This window comes from Acipenser ruthenus, chromosome 4, assembly GCF_902713425.1.
Source record: "Acipenser ruthenus chromosome 4, fAciRut3.2 maternal haplotype, whole genome shotgun sequence".
NCBI lineage: Eukaryota > Metazoa > Chordata > Actinopteri > Acipenseriformes > Acipenseridae > Acipenser > Acipenser ruthenus.
Window position 1 is genome coordinate 4,499,383 of NC_081192.1, and position 17,503 is coordinate 4,516,885.

The 17,503-nt window shown below is 44.0% G+C and overlaps 2 protein-coding genes across 3 annotated transcripts in view; both read right to left on the bottom strand.

The window, feature by feature from the left end:
• LOC117400505 (alpha-catulin-like) overlaps window positions 1-17,503 on the bottom strand; it is a 104,013-nt gene that overhangs the window by 68,977 nt on the left and 17,533 nt on the right. The window lies entirely within an intron of this gene.
• LOC131735086 (zinc finger protein 446-like) lies at window positions 10,242-16,100 on the bottom strand. The gene is made up of 2 exons (XM_059021518.1): window positions 14,330-16,100; window positions 10,242-10,504 (listed from the first exon to the last, which is right to left on the bottom strand). The coding sequence occupies exons 1-2, from the start codon at window positions 15,333-15,335 to the stop codon at window positions 10,497-10,499; spliced, it is 1,014 nt and encodes a 337-aa protein (XP_058877501.1). The 5' UTR covers window positions 15,336-16,100; the 3' UTR covers window positions 10,242-10,496.

A 17,503-nucleotide genomic window follows, 5' to 3' on the forward strand; every position in this document is an offset into this window, starting at 1 on the left:
TCGGAACATTCTATTGACGTCAATCCCATCGCTCCCCCACCACCACCCTCAGTGTGATTTGCACTTGGCAAGGACAGTAGATGGAAACAGTTGTTGCTGGAGAAAATCTCATTGGCGTGACAAAGGGAGGAATTCCTGGAATCTTGCAGTAAAACCACACCTCAGCATGGTACACGTTTTAAGGTTGTCTTTTTCTGCTGGTCGGTTGGTTAAAAGCATCTCTATTTTATTTTTGTTCATATTCAAGAAAATAAACTATTAAATAAACACATACAGGTAGTGAACAAAAAAATGAAAACACCTGGGTAAATTAGGGACACCAAGTATATTGAAAGCAAAGGCTTCCACACAGGTGTGGCTCATGCGTTAATTAAGCAAATAACATCCCAGCATGCTTAGGGTCATGTATAAAAATGCTGGACAGGCCTGGTTGCCTATAATTATGGCTAGCATGGCTGCAAGAGGAGACCTCAGTGACTTTGGAAGAGGGGTGATTGTTGGGGCGCATTTGGCAGGAGCTTCAGTGACCAAGACAGCTCAACTTGCTGATGTTTCATAAGCAACAGTGTCGAAGGTGATGTCGGCATGGAACTCCGAGGGAAAGACATCATCAGCAAAGGGCAACAGTGGGCGGAAGCGCATACTCCAGGATCGTGATATCCGTGTATTAATTCGAAGTGCAAGGCAAAACAGGCAAGCAACTGTAGATCAACTGACTGCAAATTTCAACCTGGGGCGCGGGCAGCCAGTTTCATCCAGTAAAAGCACTTACTAGGGTGCAGGGATGCGCTCTATAGCCTGGACGTCGCGAGTTCGAGTCCAGGCTATTCCACAGCCGACCGTGGACGGGGGCGGCGCTCAATTGGCCGAGCGTCGTCCGGGGAGAGGGAGGGTTAGGTCGGTCAGGGTGTCCTCGGCTCACCGCGCACCAGCGACCCCTGTAGTCTGGCCGGGCGCCTGTGGGCTTGCCTGTAAGCCGCCCAGAGCTGCGTTGTCCTCCGACGCTGTAGCTCTGAGGCGGCTGCATGGTGAGTCTGCAGAGTGTAAAGAAGCAGGTGGCTGACGGCACACGCTTCGGAGGACAGCGTGTGTTCATCTTCGCCCCTCCCGAGTCAGCGCAGGGGTGGTAGCGGTGAGCTGAGCCTAAAAAATAATTGGGCATTTCAAATTGGGGAGAAAATAATAAAAACTAATTGGCAACGACTAAATTAAAAAAAAAAACAAAAAAACAAAAAAAAACAAACAAACAGTCTGCCGAGAACTCCACAGAGCAGGATACCATAGTGGCCCAATGCCCTATTAAGTGACTTTACATTGGTGTTTCCATTTTTTGTTTGCTACCTGTACATGGCAGTATTGGTTTGTATTATTTTTAGTTCCCATTTAAAGAGATTCTGCAATAGTACTTTCAAAGTCTTTGTTCTTTAGCATATGTAGTTAAAGTATGTAACATGAACATGGCATCACTGTCTCCAAGGCAGAATGTTATCTAGTTCTGAATTCTGTCTACACTGCATATGCCAATGCCTCAACATAGGCACAGAGCCCAATAGAAATTGTAAGCTGTAAACTCTCTCTCTCTCACCCCAGCATGGGCTCAGTGTAACAGTAAAAGCTACTTCCTCTCCTCACACCACCTGCAGCAGCAGCAGTAGTAGTAGTCCCTCATTCTCATCACAGCACCTCTTTGTCTTTCCATGGGAAGGTTCATTAAAACAGCTTCTTGTTTCAACAGCCAAGCTTTCATTCCAGCAGGACTAGTGCAGCAAAACTCAAACTGGCTTAATTCTAAACAGGTAGTGTTTTTTTTTTTGTTGTTCCAGCAGGTTTGTCATGTGGTTTGAATTGAAACACATGGATAAAAGATGTTAAAATAGTGCTGATTATATGTGGGGGGGGGGGGGGGGGGGGGGATAAAAAAAACCAATATGCTTGGTACAGTACAACCTTGTGGGAATTTCAAATAATGATTTGCAAAATGTTAAAAAAAACATTTTAAAACAAAAAAATGCTTGCACAGTGCATTCACAGTAAAACATGCATACAAGAAAAGAGAGCATTTAAAATAGATTCCTATATTCAGTTACACAAGTCCAAACTTCATGCTTACAAGGAGGCGTGGACTGAGGGGTACAGGCAGGATTTGTTTCAGTCGACGCAGTGAAAATAAGCTGACTGTTCTCTTTCCTTTTTAAAGAAAAATATAATGTAAAGTTAGAAGGGATTAGGGAGAGAAATAATTGAGCACCTAAGCGCATCTGACAGACAGAGTCTCACAGCTGAATCCTTCAAAACAAATACATAAACACATGCAACTAAAACCACCATGGATAACCCATACAAGCAATGCCAGGTTTAGTAAACCGATCTCCTGAAGATCAAGGCAGCAGTAGTTCCGGAGAGACACAGTGTGCGCACCCCCCAGACTGATTAACACAATAGCCCAATCAAAATGTCAAGAGGTGAACCGCCAGCAGTCAGGCACCGCTGTGTGAGGAAATTGTACATCTCAATCATCCTGGTTGAGAATTTCCAGCTTTCACAACCACAACTACTAAATGATGACTCCTGCTGCTAACCATTGAGCCAGTTCAGATTGGTGCAGTACAGTTTGTGGCTGCTTAAACCTCTCAGCTACTTTATCACACTGCACCACAGTGTACATGTCAATGCTGCACTTACACACTGTACTGTGGAAACCCCTAAAACATATAATTGTCTCAGTCACAATAAACTTGTGTAAAATATTCACCACGTACCCTACACGTTTTACTTTTCTCCCATTCCACAAGTACAACACAGCAAACCCTTGATGAAGAAATAGTTTATTTTGTTCTTCCACTATTAAAATTCAGCTGAGATTACATCATTTTAAAAACAATACATTCTAAAATGTTAACAGCCTTCATCGAGAGGGCACAATCATTATTACAAAGTGATTTTTTTTTTATTATTTTAAAAATCTTGATTTGATTTATCTTGAACTTGTAATGATTCATCAGGTACCCTTCCGCAGAGAAAGGTTTTAAGAAAATAAATAGTCTTGAAAATGTTCATAAAGGACCACATACATAATTAATTAAAATGTATTGTATTTAATTTAATCTTGCTGATTGAGCAGTGGCGGGTACAGGGCTGGTTGCTTTCGTAGTGTATTGAGTAGCTGGTTTTGGTGAATAATAAAATACATTTGGACCAATTGTATCTTTGTTTTTAGTACTTGCTGTCCAATAGATGTGACCTGAGCTTTCAATACAGAATACAGCTGATAATACTGAATTGTTTTCTAATAAAAAATTATTACTGTATTGTGTATATGGATTACTGTAACCCACCCTGTAGTACCTATCAAATAAATGCACACACGCTAGAATAGATTTTGTATTTCTCATACTCATAACAATCACAGAACCATTGAATTTGAATGGAATATTTTTAAATCCTCACTCCTGTTTTCTCTTTCATATCTCACATTTTTGGACAATAAGAAATTGTAGAGCGGCAATGTGAATATAGAACCATCTATATGAAGGTGCTGTAGATTGAGGGTTAGTTTGGGTCCTACTGTGCTGATGTGCAGCTTTGATAAAACCCTGCTGACTCTGCCCATAGAAACTGTTGCTTTCTCTGAAATCCCAAACCTTGCTGAAATCAATGGGTTAGGAAGCAAAGTTGTTTTTTTTTTATATTTGATCAAATCATATCATGCATAACAAGATTTTTTGAAATTGGCAAACAATTTACCAAGACCTAAAAGTTTTTACTCTTTTTGTATACAATGTCACTTCAGTTTCAAACAGACAGAATTGCGCAGATTTGCTTCCAGGTTTTTTCATGCCCAAAATTGGACTAGAAGACATTTTGTACTTAATGCATGTCGCTAGGAATGCATTATGATCGCTTCTGTTTTTTATCAACTCTTTCAGCTGTTTTTGACGTCCAATCGGTTTTTGGTAAAACCTAAATGTTTAAGTTAGGCTATGCCTGCTAGCACCAGCACCTATCAACACAACGTACAGTATGAAACCATGGTTATCCCTCCTCAGAGTTGTCAAAAATCAACCAGCTAAGTCTTGACACAACTTTTGATTTATATTACTATAATCAAATGAAGGGATCTTAATATTAACCGTGCAGCACAGTGTGCAATAAGCTCTCCAGAAAGCCGCCGGTTTTGTGCCGAGACCACCAATGCTTTTTCAGTGTACAAAGATGTCAGTTTCGGTTCGGTTTTATCTTTGAGGTCGGTATCGATTGGTTTGGGAATTTTATGAAAATGTCAGTTTCGGTTGGGGAAAATCATAACCGTTGCAACCTGACTCTTGTAAGAAGCCCATGCTGGTGGGCTCTCTGAAGGTGCATGTTGTGTTTATTCAGTGTTGGGTTTCCTGACTTTCTGCAGCAGGTGCTTGTCAGATCCACTTGCATGGGGGGCAGAGGCGAAGACAGCTGCCTGAAAAATGAACTGGATGTTTGAGCGGAAAAGCAGGCTTTAACATAAACATAAACTTCAACTACAAGCCAGAACACTAAGTTGACATGTCTTGAGAGTTACTGAACCGATTTAAAGAAAAACAGGTGGCTCTAGCCAGGAAACATGTGTCTGCCTTTAATGAACATCAAGAACAAAAGGTGGAGGTAGGAAGGCAGTCAGCCATTCAGTCCATCAATGCTTGCCCAGTTACTTGAGGCTGTGATAAAAAATATTTGTCAGGTCTTAAAATGATCCCAGCATCAAGAATGTGACTTAGTAACCCATTCCATACGCTCACCACTCTCTGTTTAAGACCACGCAATAGGTTTTTGTAAATGTTTTTTTGTTGGAAATAGGATCCCATTCTTAGAATATTTCTGTAACTCTTTATTCTGTGTTCATGAATATTTTAGTTCAGTCATTAGCTGTTTTCAGAATGTTAAGCTTGCCTCATTAAAAACACAAATCCATTTGTTAACCAAAAGCAAATTACATCTTTTTGATGACATTTTTTGTTTAAGTCTTGGCAGTATGTTAATAAAACGTCAGCTGAAGAATTATTATTCCATACATTTCTCAGTTGGCAGATATACCCCTTTTCTGCCTTATGATGCCATACTGCTTTGCGAAGCAACAAAAATGTCAGTTTCGAGTATACTGTGCTGCCAATGGTGCCTCACTGCCCCCTCCCCCACACAGCTTTAAAAGGACAATGTAATACAGTTGAATGCCCTTCCTATATGCTGTGATTGGCAGTCTAACTTGGAAGAATTTAACATCAAAAGGCAAAACACAATAGTAGCTGAACGCCTTTTGTTGGGGCCATAATTGCTTAAGGAACTCAAATTTCAAGGGAGAGTCTGTCTGATAATCCTTTTGTTTTATCAACAAAAAAACCCAAGACACAGCTGAGGTAGTCTAATCATTTACAACAGGAGTGGTCACACCAATGCACTAGCCCAACGCTTGGGTTAATAAAATATTATGTTTTTATTAAATTTATTTGAATGTACTTAGCAGGAGCTTAATGATGTGAAAGAATAAAAATAGCAGGAGATTTCACATAAAGATTACTTTGGTTTCAAAAATCACCGCAGGGCATAAACAGCTCACTGGTGATCCAATTTTAATTTCTTTATCACTACACCAATGAAGAATGCAGGGAGATTTGTATCTCATTTCCAGTGGGGTCAAGGAACACAGAAACACTAATTTTCAAATACAAAAACATCGGCCAAGATAATGAGTTGTTACAAAACTCCAAAAGCTATAACAATGACTTTCTAACCCAAGCTTAAAGACCTCATGCTATGAGCCATGCTTCAAACGTGACTTGTGTATGGCATGCACAACAGGGTAGGGTTATCAGATAAAGCAGGTAATTCATTCTAAGCAGGAGAGACAGGAAAGATGCAGCTGTTATTGAACTTAAGCCATTGTCAGTATTTAGTTTGTAAATGTATTAATGTACAATACATGTAAAAAAAAGTTAACAATTCTTGTGGCTTAAAGACTAAGCCTATGAAAATATACATCGCAGTGCCCAATGCTCTGTTTAATGTTGGTATTTGGGTTTGTGTATTAACGCCTCTATGGGGTTTTTCGAAACATGGTAGCTATGAATAAAGCCACGCTGGCAGTTAGTCTGCTCCTCACCTTCGTTTGTGCAAGCTAAGAGGCAGGAGATAGGGAACACTCTTCTGTGGCCTTGATAAGAAGGGGATTTAGGTTTCTAAACTAACCAAACTGAGGTCACTTGGAAACGGAAGTCCCTTTTGTATTCGCATGTGCACCTCAGTGCAAAATAACTTGGTTCACTTCAAAAGGCCACAGTTCTTTTTTTGCTGGTTCACTTCAAGGTTCACTTTAAAATTGTTCTAAACGGACTGTGCTTTCACATTGTACTGAAACAAATTAACCAAAGTCAGTCCTTTTTCCCCCCCAAAAGCGGACTAAGACCACCTCAGGAGGACTCAGTTTTGTTCGATTAAAACGAACTCTGAAAGGACAGAGTTCTTTTGGAGCATTCACACGTGCTTCCAAAACTAATCGAACCACACTCAGTTCGAAACAAATCAGCCCAAACAAACCAAGTGTGATTGCACCCTTAAACTTGTGAACTACATATACAGGCATGGCCACGACACTGTCGACAGACGGCCTTTCTAAACAAGTGCCTTTAAAACAGGGTTACTCAAAGATGAATGAGCAAAACGAATGCTTATACCACAGGGAGATTAAAACTGAATCTGCTTTCCTCTGAGTGAAGCTTTAACCTCCATTTCACCACAGAGGGTTAGTGCCATTTACTTGGGTGCAGAACTCAATAGCAATCACCATTTATTTACATACAAATTAGTCTTTGGCTTTTGGAGGTAGAAAGGGTCCTGATATTGGACTTGACAGATATAATGAATCTACTTTTAAAAAATTGCGATAAGCAGTGCTGCCTTTGTCTTTCTTCCTTATACCTGTAGACCTATTAATGATTCTAATGCACCATGATACTTTGGAGCGGCTGCTAGTAGCAATTTAGCACTGGAGCTGCCCTCAACACCAACCCCCCCCCCCCCCCCCCCCCAAAAAAAACAAGCAAAAGCAAAACCCTGAATATTTCATATGGAAGAGCCAACTTATAAAATGATCTTTTCAATGAGCATTAAAAAGAGATATTTGTTACAGGCCTGAAACTGCAATCCCAGATCTCAGTATTTCACATGACAGTAAGATACTTAAGTGAAAAAGTCAAAAAATCAGCACATATATATATATATATATATATATATATATATATATATATATATATATATAAAAAATTTATAAACTTTGGTGGCAACAAGGCCTGGCATTGTCTGGCTGCCACATAGTTTAGCTTACAGACAGTCACTGACGTTAATAACACACCCCTGCTATCTCACATCTCGGCCAGCTGGATTAAGGATTAGGAAGAACAAGCATAGGAGCTATTTGATGATTTCACAATTACAGTATTTTTCTATGTACAGGATGTGTGTGCAGCACAGTAACTTGAGAAGCGATAATGAAAGGAGAATAAAGTACAGTACATGTACGGTTAATTCAGCACATGTGCTAAGAACATAACTAAACCAAAACCTGGAAATATAGTTCTTTTATTAGCCAGCAGGCGTTCACTTCCTCATTTAGTAACAAGTTGACTGGGTGTATAGCCTGTCCTTAGTAGCCTGCCTTACTGCATGTCTGACTTCAAATTGTTTGAGAGGCAGTCATAGGACCTAAATAAAACTATGTGGAGTACCCTATATTAAGTAAAGCGGTTTGTTCTGTCATGACAACAGTGTCAAGCCTATCAAAACTGCTTTAAAGGCTTACAAAAACATCTTTATTGCGGTAGACAGAGGGAATGGGATTCATTCAGTTCAAATCATGCAGGGTGCGGCATATAATTGCATACATGCAGTATGGTGACCTTCTCAAAGGTGGAGATCATAGGTGGTAGCTGGCTGGTTATTCTTGAGCTAGTGTACATGCCATGGACAAGCAGCATGCAGAGACAGAATCCTGTATCTGGACTCGTCCCACCAAGTTACTGACGCTACACAGGAGCTATGTATCTTACCTACCATGGTTCCGTTTACTTGCATCTCCAGGGAATCAAACTTAACTTCATATATATGGTGAACATACTTACAACCTACCTACTAATACAGTAAGTGATATTTCGATATAAAAAATTAAATCAGTTTTAGATGGAGCAAAAATACTGTATATGAATATATTTAATTAAGCCAGATCACATCTAATTTAGCGGGCAGGCAAGTACTGTAGAAATCTTATAACACATGATCAAAGACAACTCGGAATTAGGGTACCACAGACTATGAAAAGGGGTAGCTTAAATCAAAGCTGCGTTTTACTGGAACTTTTTGGGATCCAAGGATAGAAACTATTCAAGGAAAGTAGAACATTTCTGGAGAGATGCACAATATATATATATATATATATATATATATATATATATATATATATATATATATATGTTTTACTTCACTGGGCAAAGTTCTCTTTTGAGTTATTTTTTAATGAATTTAAATTAAACAAGTTATTTTATTCCCCGTGGCTTTATTATTTAAGTATTCAAACACTGCACTTTTAAATCGGCAATTAGCTTAGTCTCCTTTTTTTTCATCCATCTGAAATATAAAAGATGGTCATTTTTCCAAACATGTGTTTGGACTATTCTGTAATAGCACTGGTAGCCTAAGCCATCCTATACCTCTTAACTGGACAGCTGTTGCTTACTTGCCCCAGCTGTCCCATCCCTGTGTGTAGAGGATGTTTTTGTCAAGCCCGCCGGAAGCAAACCGCAGAGCTTAGCAGAGGAGGGTTATATTGTTGATCATCACAGTTAATTTAATGAAGGAAGGCAACATGGTGAATTCTTTTATTATTTTTTTTTTTTTTTTGCGTCAAGGAGTTACCATTAGCTCTTGATAAGAGTCTTGTTGTGTCTCAACTATGATGCACAAATCAGTACTGGTACTCGGGGAATACAACACATCCCATTATAAACACCACCATCAGACCAATGGTACATTAGTTCAGAATCATCTTCATCGTGTCCTCACAGTTGAAGACGGCAACGTCAGACCCGTCAGTTAAAGCAGGTATGATAACATCTACTATATTGCTTGCTACGTAAAATCTACACTGGAAAGATTAAATTATTCAAAACTATCTGAAGCATCCGAGTGCTAAAAAATCACTAGTGCATTTAATTTGCGACCCTACAGTATTGTGGAAAACTAATTTATACATACTTTGGAGCCAAGGTACACGTTTCTTACCAGTCCTTATATAACTGGAACAGCCACTCGTGTTCATGAATTATACTGGCATGTAAAACAAGAGGTCATGCAACAGCCAGACAGGCTAGCATTCACCTGTAGGATTTGGTTTATACTGGATTTACAAAACATTTGTTTCCAAAAACCTTTCAAATTGTATAGATTATTATTATTATTATTATTACACTGCCAATGCATAGCCCTAATTAAAACCTGGCCCGCAATAAACAGGATTAGATATGGTCACAAGAATACTTCCCAAGAATATCATATTACAGGGTATTCAGCACATTTTAAAGCTCTCCCTGCATCTTCCTGCTGCAAAACCTTCATCTGGCCCTTGTGACTGCCGTTCTTTGCTGGAGATTTTACAGGGAGGGTCCTATTAGCATCTCAGCCCATTTCCAATTGAATGGAAAGGCAAATGCTGGACGTGAACCACAAACCATACATTTCAAAGACAAACCTCTTGCCATTCAACTAAAAGAGAAGGTTTTGTAGTCGAGAGGTCAGTGCATGTCGTATGCTGATGTCAGTATTATTAACTGATCAGCCACCAGAAGGAGATCCATTTCAGTGTGTAAGGGAGAGAGAGAGAAAGAAAGTCGCCATGGATAGTTTCTCCTCACCACTGGACAGGTGCTTCTTGAGCCCACAGAAGCTGTTTGTAAAGGCTATTGATTTGGTCATTAAATTTGGGTTAAAAAATAAAAATAAAATTCATAGGTATGTAGCCATGTGAGGAAAATTACAAAGAAAATGGTAAAATAAAAAGAGAGTAGTTTTGAAGCAACAGTATTAACAGCATACTGCAGAGACTGAACCTGGGAGAGACGGCACAAGTGTAAATGCCCCCCTGAGGAGGATTGTGGCAAAGTGGGTGGTAGGGGGAACAGGTGTAGCAGTGATGCGGTGCAGGAATGATGGGCAGACAACTGTAATCCAGAAAATAAGCTTTTATTTTCCCTCCTGGTCTAGTGACCACAAATAATAAGCCCCGGCAATACACAACGATGTGTAAAGCTCGGGGCTGAAGAACACAGGTTGCAGTCCTGATAAAGGAAACAAAAACACGGTCACCCGTCTCGGGTGCGTGCAGTCGTGATGGTGGTGCGTGAATATACTTTATTCCGTGACAGTTCGTGAAGTGGTGATCCGGCTTGTGCTGGCCCAAGGCGACAGCTCCGGATGTGTGTTTAGCTGTCTAGTGATTTCAAAAGACACAGACAGTTAGTTTACAGAGACGAACAAACACAAACCCACACACACACAACTCTTTGCAGAGTAATACAGGGATTACGTCCTTCTCGGTCCTTGGCTTAACCCAAACGAAGGAAAAGAACAGCGTTACCCTGGCCCCTATATGTAATCCCGCATGATATCTAGGTAAACGGTTGCAGCTGCCTTATTACTTGCAGCTGCCCCTTGTTTACCTGTCAAATCAATACGGTCTTACAACAGAGTCTCGCTTCCTTCCAGGCTGACCCACTTCCCGGTCCCGGAAACGAACTTTCAGGCCAGCCCTTCCAGATACTTCTCCTCCCGTTCTTTAGCGCCCTCACAGGTCGGGAGGAAGATTTATCACCAGAACTCATTGTATTTCTGTCACATATCCCACCGCTCAGAGTGGAGCCGAAGGAACACTCGGCTAAATCTACCTTTCCCATTGCTCCCCCCTCCCGGGAAAAATAATCCGCATTTTGGTGGTCTTTCCCCGCACGGTGTATCATATGGTACATGAAGGGCTGCAATGCCAGATACCACCGAGTTATCCGGGCATTGCTGTCCTTCATGGTGCTTAACCACTGGAGTGGGGCGTGGTCTGTGACAAGATCAAATGAGTGTCCCAGCAGGTAGTATCGTAAAGAGTGAGTAGCCCATTTAATGGCCAAACACTCTTTTTCGACTACGGAGTAGTTACGCTCCCGAGGTAACATTTTTTTGCTCAGGTACAATATCGGGTGTTCTACTCCAGCTACTTTTTGGGACAAGACTGCACCCAAACCTACATCCGAGGCGTCGGTGTGGAGGATGAATCTCTTGGTGAAATCTGGGGTAATAAGAGTGGGGGCCTGGCAAAGTTTACGCTTAATCGTATCAAACGCCCCCTGACACTCAGCTGACCATTTAATTAAATTTGGAGCACTCTTTTTGGTGAGGTCGACTAACGGGTTAACCACTGTGGCGTACTCGGGGATGAAGCGGCGGTAATAACCGGCTAAGCCCAGTAGTGACCTCACCTGAGTCTTGGTTTTGGGGATCGCTGCATCAACCAAAGCCTGGATTTTGGTGACCACAGGTTTCACCCTTCCATTTCCCATTACAAATCCCAAATATTGAGTCTCTGTTTTGGCAAACGCACATTTTCTCAAGTTAGCTGTCAGCCGGGCTGCCCTTAGAGACTGAAGAACGGCTGCAACCCTAGCCAAATGCTCTCGCCAGGTGGAGCTGTAAATCACCACGTCATCAATATACGCTGCTGCATATTCATGATGTGGGCGTAAAACCTGGTCCATCAGTCTCTGAAAGGCAGCGGGCGCACCATGTAGCCCAAACGGCATGGTTTTAAAGTGGAACAGCCCCTCTGGTGTTGAAAATGCGGTTTTCTCTCTGGAGCTGCGGGTTAGAGGGATTTGCCAGTATCCCTTCGTCAGGTCCAGAGTGGAAATAAACCTCGCTTTTCCCAGTCTGTCTAAAAGTTCGTCGACCCGAGGCATGGGATACGCATCGAACTTGGCAATAGCATTCACCTTTCTGAAATCTACGCAGAAGCGGTTGGTGCCGTCCTTCTTAGCCACTATTACAATAGGACTGCACCACTCGCTCCTGGAAGGTTCAATCACTCCAAGCTCGAGCATATCCCGTACCTCTTTGCGAACGCCACTTCGTCGACTTTCCGGGATCCGGTACGGTCTCTCTCGCACTGTGACACCTGGGGGAGAGATAATGTCATATTCAACTAAGTTCGTCCTGCCGGGCACATCAGAAAAAACATCGCTGAACTCCTCAATAAGCTTACGCAGCTCTCTTTGCTGATCCGGAACTAATTGTTCCCCCATTGAAATCGCTCTTGTGCTCGGGGTCTCTGGACAGGGACCTAAATCATCCTCCATATTGCCTGGGGCTATAAATAAGACCTCTCTTGCCTGCCAGGGCTTCAACAAATTAATGTGGTAGATTTCACGTTCATTCCGGCGATCGGGCTGTCTAATTTCATAATTTACTTTCCCTATAGCCCGAATCACCTCATACGGCCCCTGCCATTTAGCACACAGTTTTGACTCTGATGAGGGAAGTAGCAGCATTACCTTGTCCCCTGGTCGAAAGGTTCGAATCCGTGCATTTTTGTTATAATGCTGCTCTTGTCGGTGCTGAGCCGATCTGAGGTTGTCTTGGGCCAAACGACCGACCAAATCCAGGCGATCTCTTAGTAGGAGCACATACTTCACTACATTTTTAGACGAGCCTTTGTGCTCCTCCCACCCCTCTCTCAGCAGGTCGAGAATGCCGCGAGGCTGCCGGCCGTACAGGAGCTCAAAGGGGGAGAACCCAGTTGAACTCTGCGGCACTTCTCTCACTGCAAAAAGGAGGTAGGGGAGAAGTGATGCCCAATGTTTCTGCTCTTGTGTCACAAATCGCCTCAGCATCGACTTTAAGGTCTGATTAAAACGTTCCACCAGACCGTCCGATTGTGGATGATAAACGGACGTCCTGATGGGACGTATTTTTAATATTTTGTACACCTGCTGTAACGTATTGGACAAAAAATTAGTTCCGTGATCGGTCAAAATCTCCTTGGGGATCCCTACTCTGGCCATAATCTGGGCTAACTCGGTGGCTATTGCAGCGGCACTAGTGGACCTCAATGGAACTGCCTCCGGGTATCGCGTTGCATAATCCACCACTACTAAAATGTGCGTATACCCGGAGTCAGAAGGTAGCAAAGGGCCGACTATGTCCATTGCAATGCGCTCGAAAGGAGTGGAAATAATCGGCAGTGGGACCAAAGGGGCGGGGCGCACTCGACCCGGCGCTACTCGCTGGCAGTCTGGGCATGTGGCTACATATTTCGACACATCAGTATGAAGACCTACCCAATAGAATCGAGCCAATATTCGCTCCCTCGTCTTCTCGGCTCCGAGGTGCCCCGCAAAAGGGATATCATGCGCCAGCCTCATGACCTCCAGCCGACAAGACGGGGGAACCAATAATTGTGTTACAGGCTGTCCTGTGCCCGCGGCTAGGTTTACCCTATACAGTAATTGCCCCTTGATACTGAAATGTGGATATACTAGCGCCCCAGCGCCGTCAACATCCTTACCTTCAATGGACCGGACCTGTCCCCAAGCGTGCACCAGTGACGGGTCGTTTTGTTGGCCCCACACTAGGTCCGCGCTTGAGTACCACGGGTCCGGTACATTGAGAGGGGCTGGAATAACATCTGCTCTAGTCGGTCCAGTAACCTCGCTCTCTCGGTCACACTGCGTTCCCACTCCCTTCGACTGGCGTTTGTTACCATTGCAGCACTCTCCCACCAGACCCCAGCCTTGTCTCAACAACGCTCCCTCCCATTTTGCGGTCCGTCTCTCCTTATTCGTTTTTCTAGGACGGAAAAGAGGGGAAAACATTTCAGTGTGAAAAGGAAACACATCACCAATTCGTTCCTTTTTTTTTTCTGCCACGTTTACGTGTGTGGCTGAGACTGCCATTTCTTTCATCAATTCTTTGAATTTTGGCCAGTCTCGGCCCAGAATAACTGGGTGTGGCAACCTTTCCGCCACCCCGACTACAAGGTGACGTTTTATCGGTCCTACCGATAAATATACTTTTAATGTGGGGTATGCCGCCGTGTCTCCATGGATACAGGAGATGGCCACCTGACCTCGTGGCCGCCACGACACACCGCCCAGGAGAGCTGTCCTAATCAAGGTTTGCTCACACCCTGTGTCCACTAACGCGTGGGTTTTCACATTCCCTAACACCACATTAATCAGACAAGGCCCCTCCCGACCATTTTCCCCCCGCTTACCAGTCTCAGGTGCCCAATTGCACGCGGCCACGTCACACTCCATGGCAGCGGGGCATGACCTGGCCAGATGTCCCGGCTGGTGGCACCTAAAACAGATAGGAGGGACAGAGGGGGCATGGGTTAGAAATCTGTCCCGCTGCTGGTATGGCAACGGGGCAGGGGCAGCACCTCTACCCCAGCTGGGGGCCAACCTTGGTCTCCATGGGGGGGAGGCAAGGGGGCCCAATGGGGTCGGTGCTCTGGGAGGTCTGGGTCCCTGGAACGAGGGAGGTGGTGGTGATGATGTTGGAGGAGAGGGAGAGAGAGCGCGGCTGCTTCGAAGGGCAGGGGCGGACAGGATCCCAATCCGGGCAGAGGTCAGGGAATCCTCAAAATCTTCGGCCAATTTGACCGCCTCCTCCAGGGTGTCGGGGTTGTGGCGCCGTATCCACGCCTGGGTTTCGGCGCCGACCACATGGCAGAACTGTTCTACCACAATGGCTTCCCCCATCTGCTGGGCGGTCTTCTTCCCGGGGGTCAGCCAATGCACCATGTGGTCGCACAACCTCTCCGCAACCACCCTGGGGCGTGTCTCCGGGGCTCTCCGGTATTCCCGAAACCGCGCCCGGTGGGTCTCGGTAGTAATATTGAGCCGGCGGAGGATAGCCTGCTTGACTAGGTCATACTCGGTGGCGTGCTGGTCGCTCATAGCCTGGTAAGCTGCCTGAGCCTCCCCAATCAGGCAGGGTCCCAGCTGGCTGGCCCAGAACTCCCGCGGCCAAGCCGCCGCGGTAGCCAGCCGCTCGAATGCCACCAAGTACGCCTCCGGGTCATCCTCCGCCGACATCTTCATCGCCCGTGCCTTCGGGGGCGACATCACCGGTATTGTCGTCGGGGTCGCTACTGCAGCCACGGCCAGTCCTACCCGTTCAATGAGCGCTGTATAGCGCTCCTCCCTCCTTCTCTCCTCTGCGTCCCGTCTGCTCTCCAGTGCCTGCAGCAGCTCCGCCAGCGCGTTGCGGTCCATGATCCCGTTTCTGACACCACGTGTGGCAAAGTGGGTGGTAGGGGGAACAGGTGTAGCAGTGATGCGGTGCAGGAATGATGGGCAGACAACTGTAATCCAGAAAATAAGCTTTTATTTTCCCTCCTGGTCTAGTGACCACAAATAATAAGCCCCGGCAATACACAACGATGTGTAAAGCTCGGGGCTGAAGAACACAGGTTGCAGTCCTGATAAAGGAAACAAAAACACGGTCACCCGTCTCGGGTGCGTGCAGTCGTGATGGTGGTGCGTGAATATACTTTATTCCGTGACAGTTCGTGAAGTGGTGATCCGGCTTGTGCTGGCCCAAGGCGACAGCTCCGGATGTGTGTTTAGCTGTCTAGTGATTTCAAAAGACACAGACAGTTAGTTTACAGAGACGAACAAACACAAACCCACACACACACAACTCTTTGCAGAGTAATACAGGGATTACGTCCTTCTCGGTCCTTGGCTTAACCCAAACGAAGGAAAAGAACAGCGTTACCCTGGCCCCTATATGTAATCCCGCATGATATCTAGGTAAACGGTTGCAGCTGCCTTATTACTTGCAGCTGCCCCTTGTTTACCTGTCAAATCAATACGGTCTTACAACAGAGTCTCGCTTCCTTCCAGGCTGACCCACTTCCCGGTCCCGGAAACGAACTTTCAGGCCAGCCCTTCCAGATACTTCTCCTCCCGTTCTTTAGCGCCCTCACAGGTCGGGAGGAAGATTTATCACCAGAACTCATTGTATTTCTGTCACAAGGATACAAACACCTTTTATCATGGCTGTCACAGAGAGAATGAGGAATGTAGGTTAGTGGAGACTCCCCAGTGAGTACATAATGGTTTTTCTTGTCACATTACATCAAGTCTGTCAACAGTCAATGTACAGCACAGTCACTTTTAGTGCAAGCAGTCTTTTTTTATTGGAAACGTACGAGGCAAATGTCAGAACATTCATAAACATTTTTCAAATGCTGGGGGAAAAAAAAAAAAAAAAAAATTACAGACGAGATGTAAAGAGCCAGCTAAATGAAAATAACTGACCTGTAGTATTAAACAGTAAGAGGTGCTGGATGAAGCTAGGCAGTGAAGGCAGCACAAGACAAATGGAACTTGAGATTGGTGTTTATGTGAACAAAAACAAAGCATCCCCAGTGTCACAGTGCAAGACGTATGGCATCTCTGATATGAGCAGAGAATACAACAGTGTGGCTGTAAAACTGTTCTCTGCTGCATAAACTTCACATTCCCTCAATATGGCAGGGCATATATTGTACATTTAAGCCATAAAGTTTATATAACCCAGCAAATTAATTTTTATTGTACGAAGCTTTATTGTACGAGCTTAACCTAGATAAATACATGGCTGTGTACCATGTGTGGAGCCAACAGCAACATACCTAACATGGCCAACACCCCGATTAGCACAAACTACAGAATGTCACCTCGGGTAAGTCAGTCCAATATAAGTGCCAATTGGGGCCTGGGAAACCAGTTGTACTTTTTTCTTTTCAATGTTTATATGAAGCCAGGCATTGACTGCAAGCAGCCTGGTCTAAGACGTATTCTGAAAATCTCAGGACACCAGAGTTAATGAGCTGGTGCATCTCTCTTCTCAGCTCTCCTCTCAAAGTAAGTGAGCCCTTAATGGGCAGTCTGCAGGGCAGATCCCCCCTCCACTGAGCTCCGTGAACAGTGATCAGGCCATATAAAGGTCGTGATTTTCACCCGTCAGAATCTCTCGCCCTCCCTTTGCCTTTATTCCTACAGTACACATTATTCTGCAGCGATGCAGTCAATAGTTTCTCCAAACTATTAGTTCTTTCACTGTGGTAAACACTACTGTATATAAAATCAGGTATCATTTTGTTCTCCAGATCAGACTTGAGTATCTGTTTCTGGCAAAGGGCTTGGTCAAAGTTCTATTTAAAATTTTACAAAGGTAATAATAAAAAAAAGCAGACTACTTTTCTAAAGAGACAGACAACAAACCAAACCACACATACTGTAAGCATTGCTCCCTATTCATGAGCAATAAATTAACCCTTTAAGGTACAAGGGACATGTGTCCCATAAGTACAATGATGCTAACTTTCTTATTTTTGCAATGAGGTGCATCCAAATTGTCACACTCTTAAGAAGAAACCGTTTGAACAGTTCCT

Coding starts and splice junctions, on each gene's coding strand:
- LOC131735086 (XM_059021518.1), bottom strand. CDS start 15,335: ATGGACCGCAACGCGCTGGCGGAGCTGCTGCAGGCACTGGAGAGCAGA.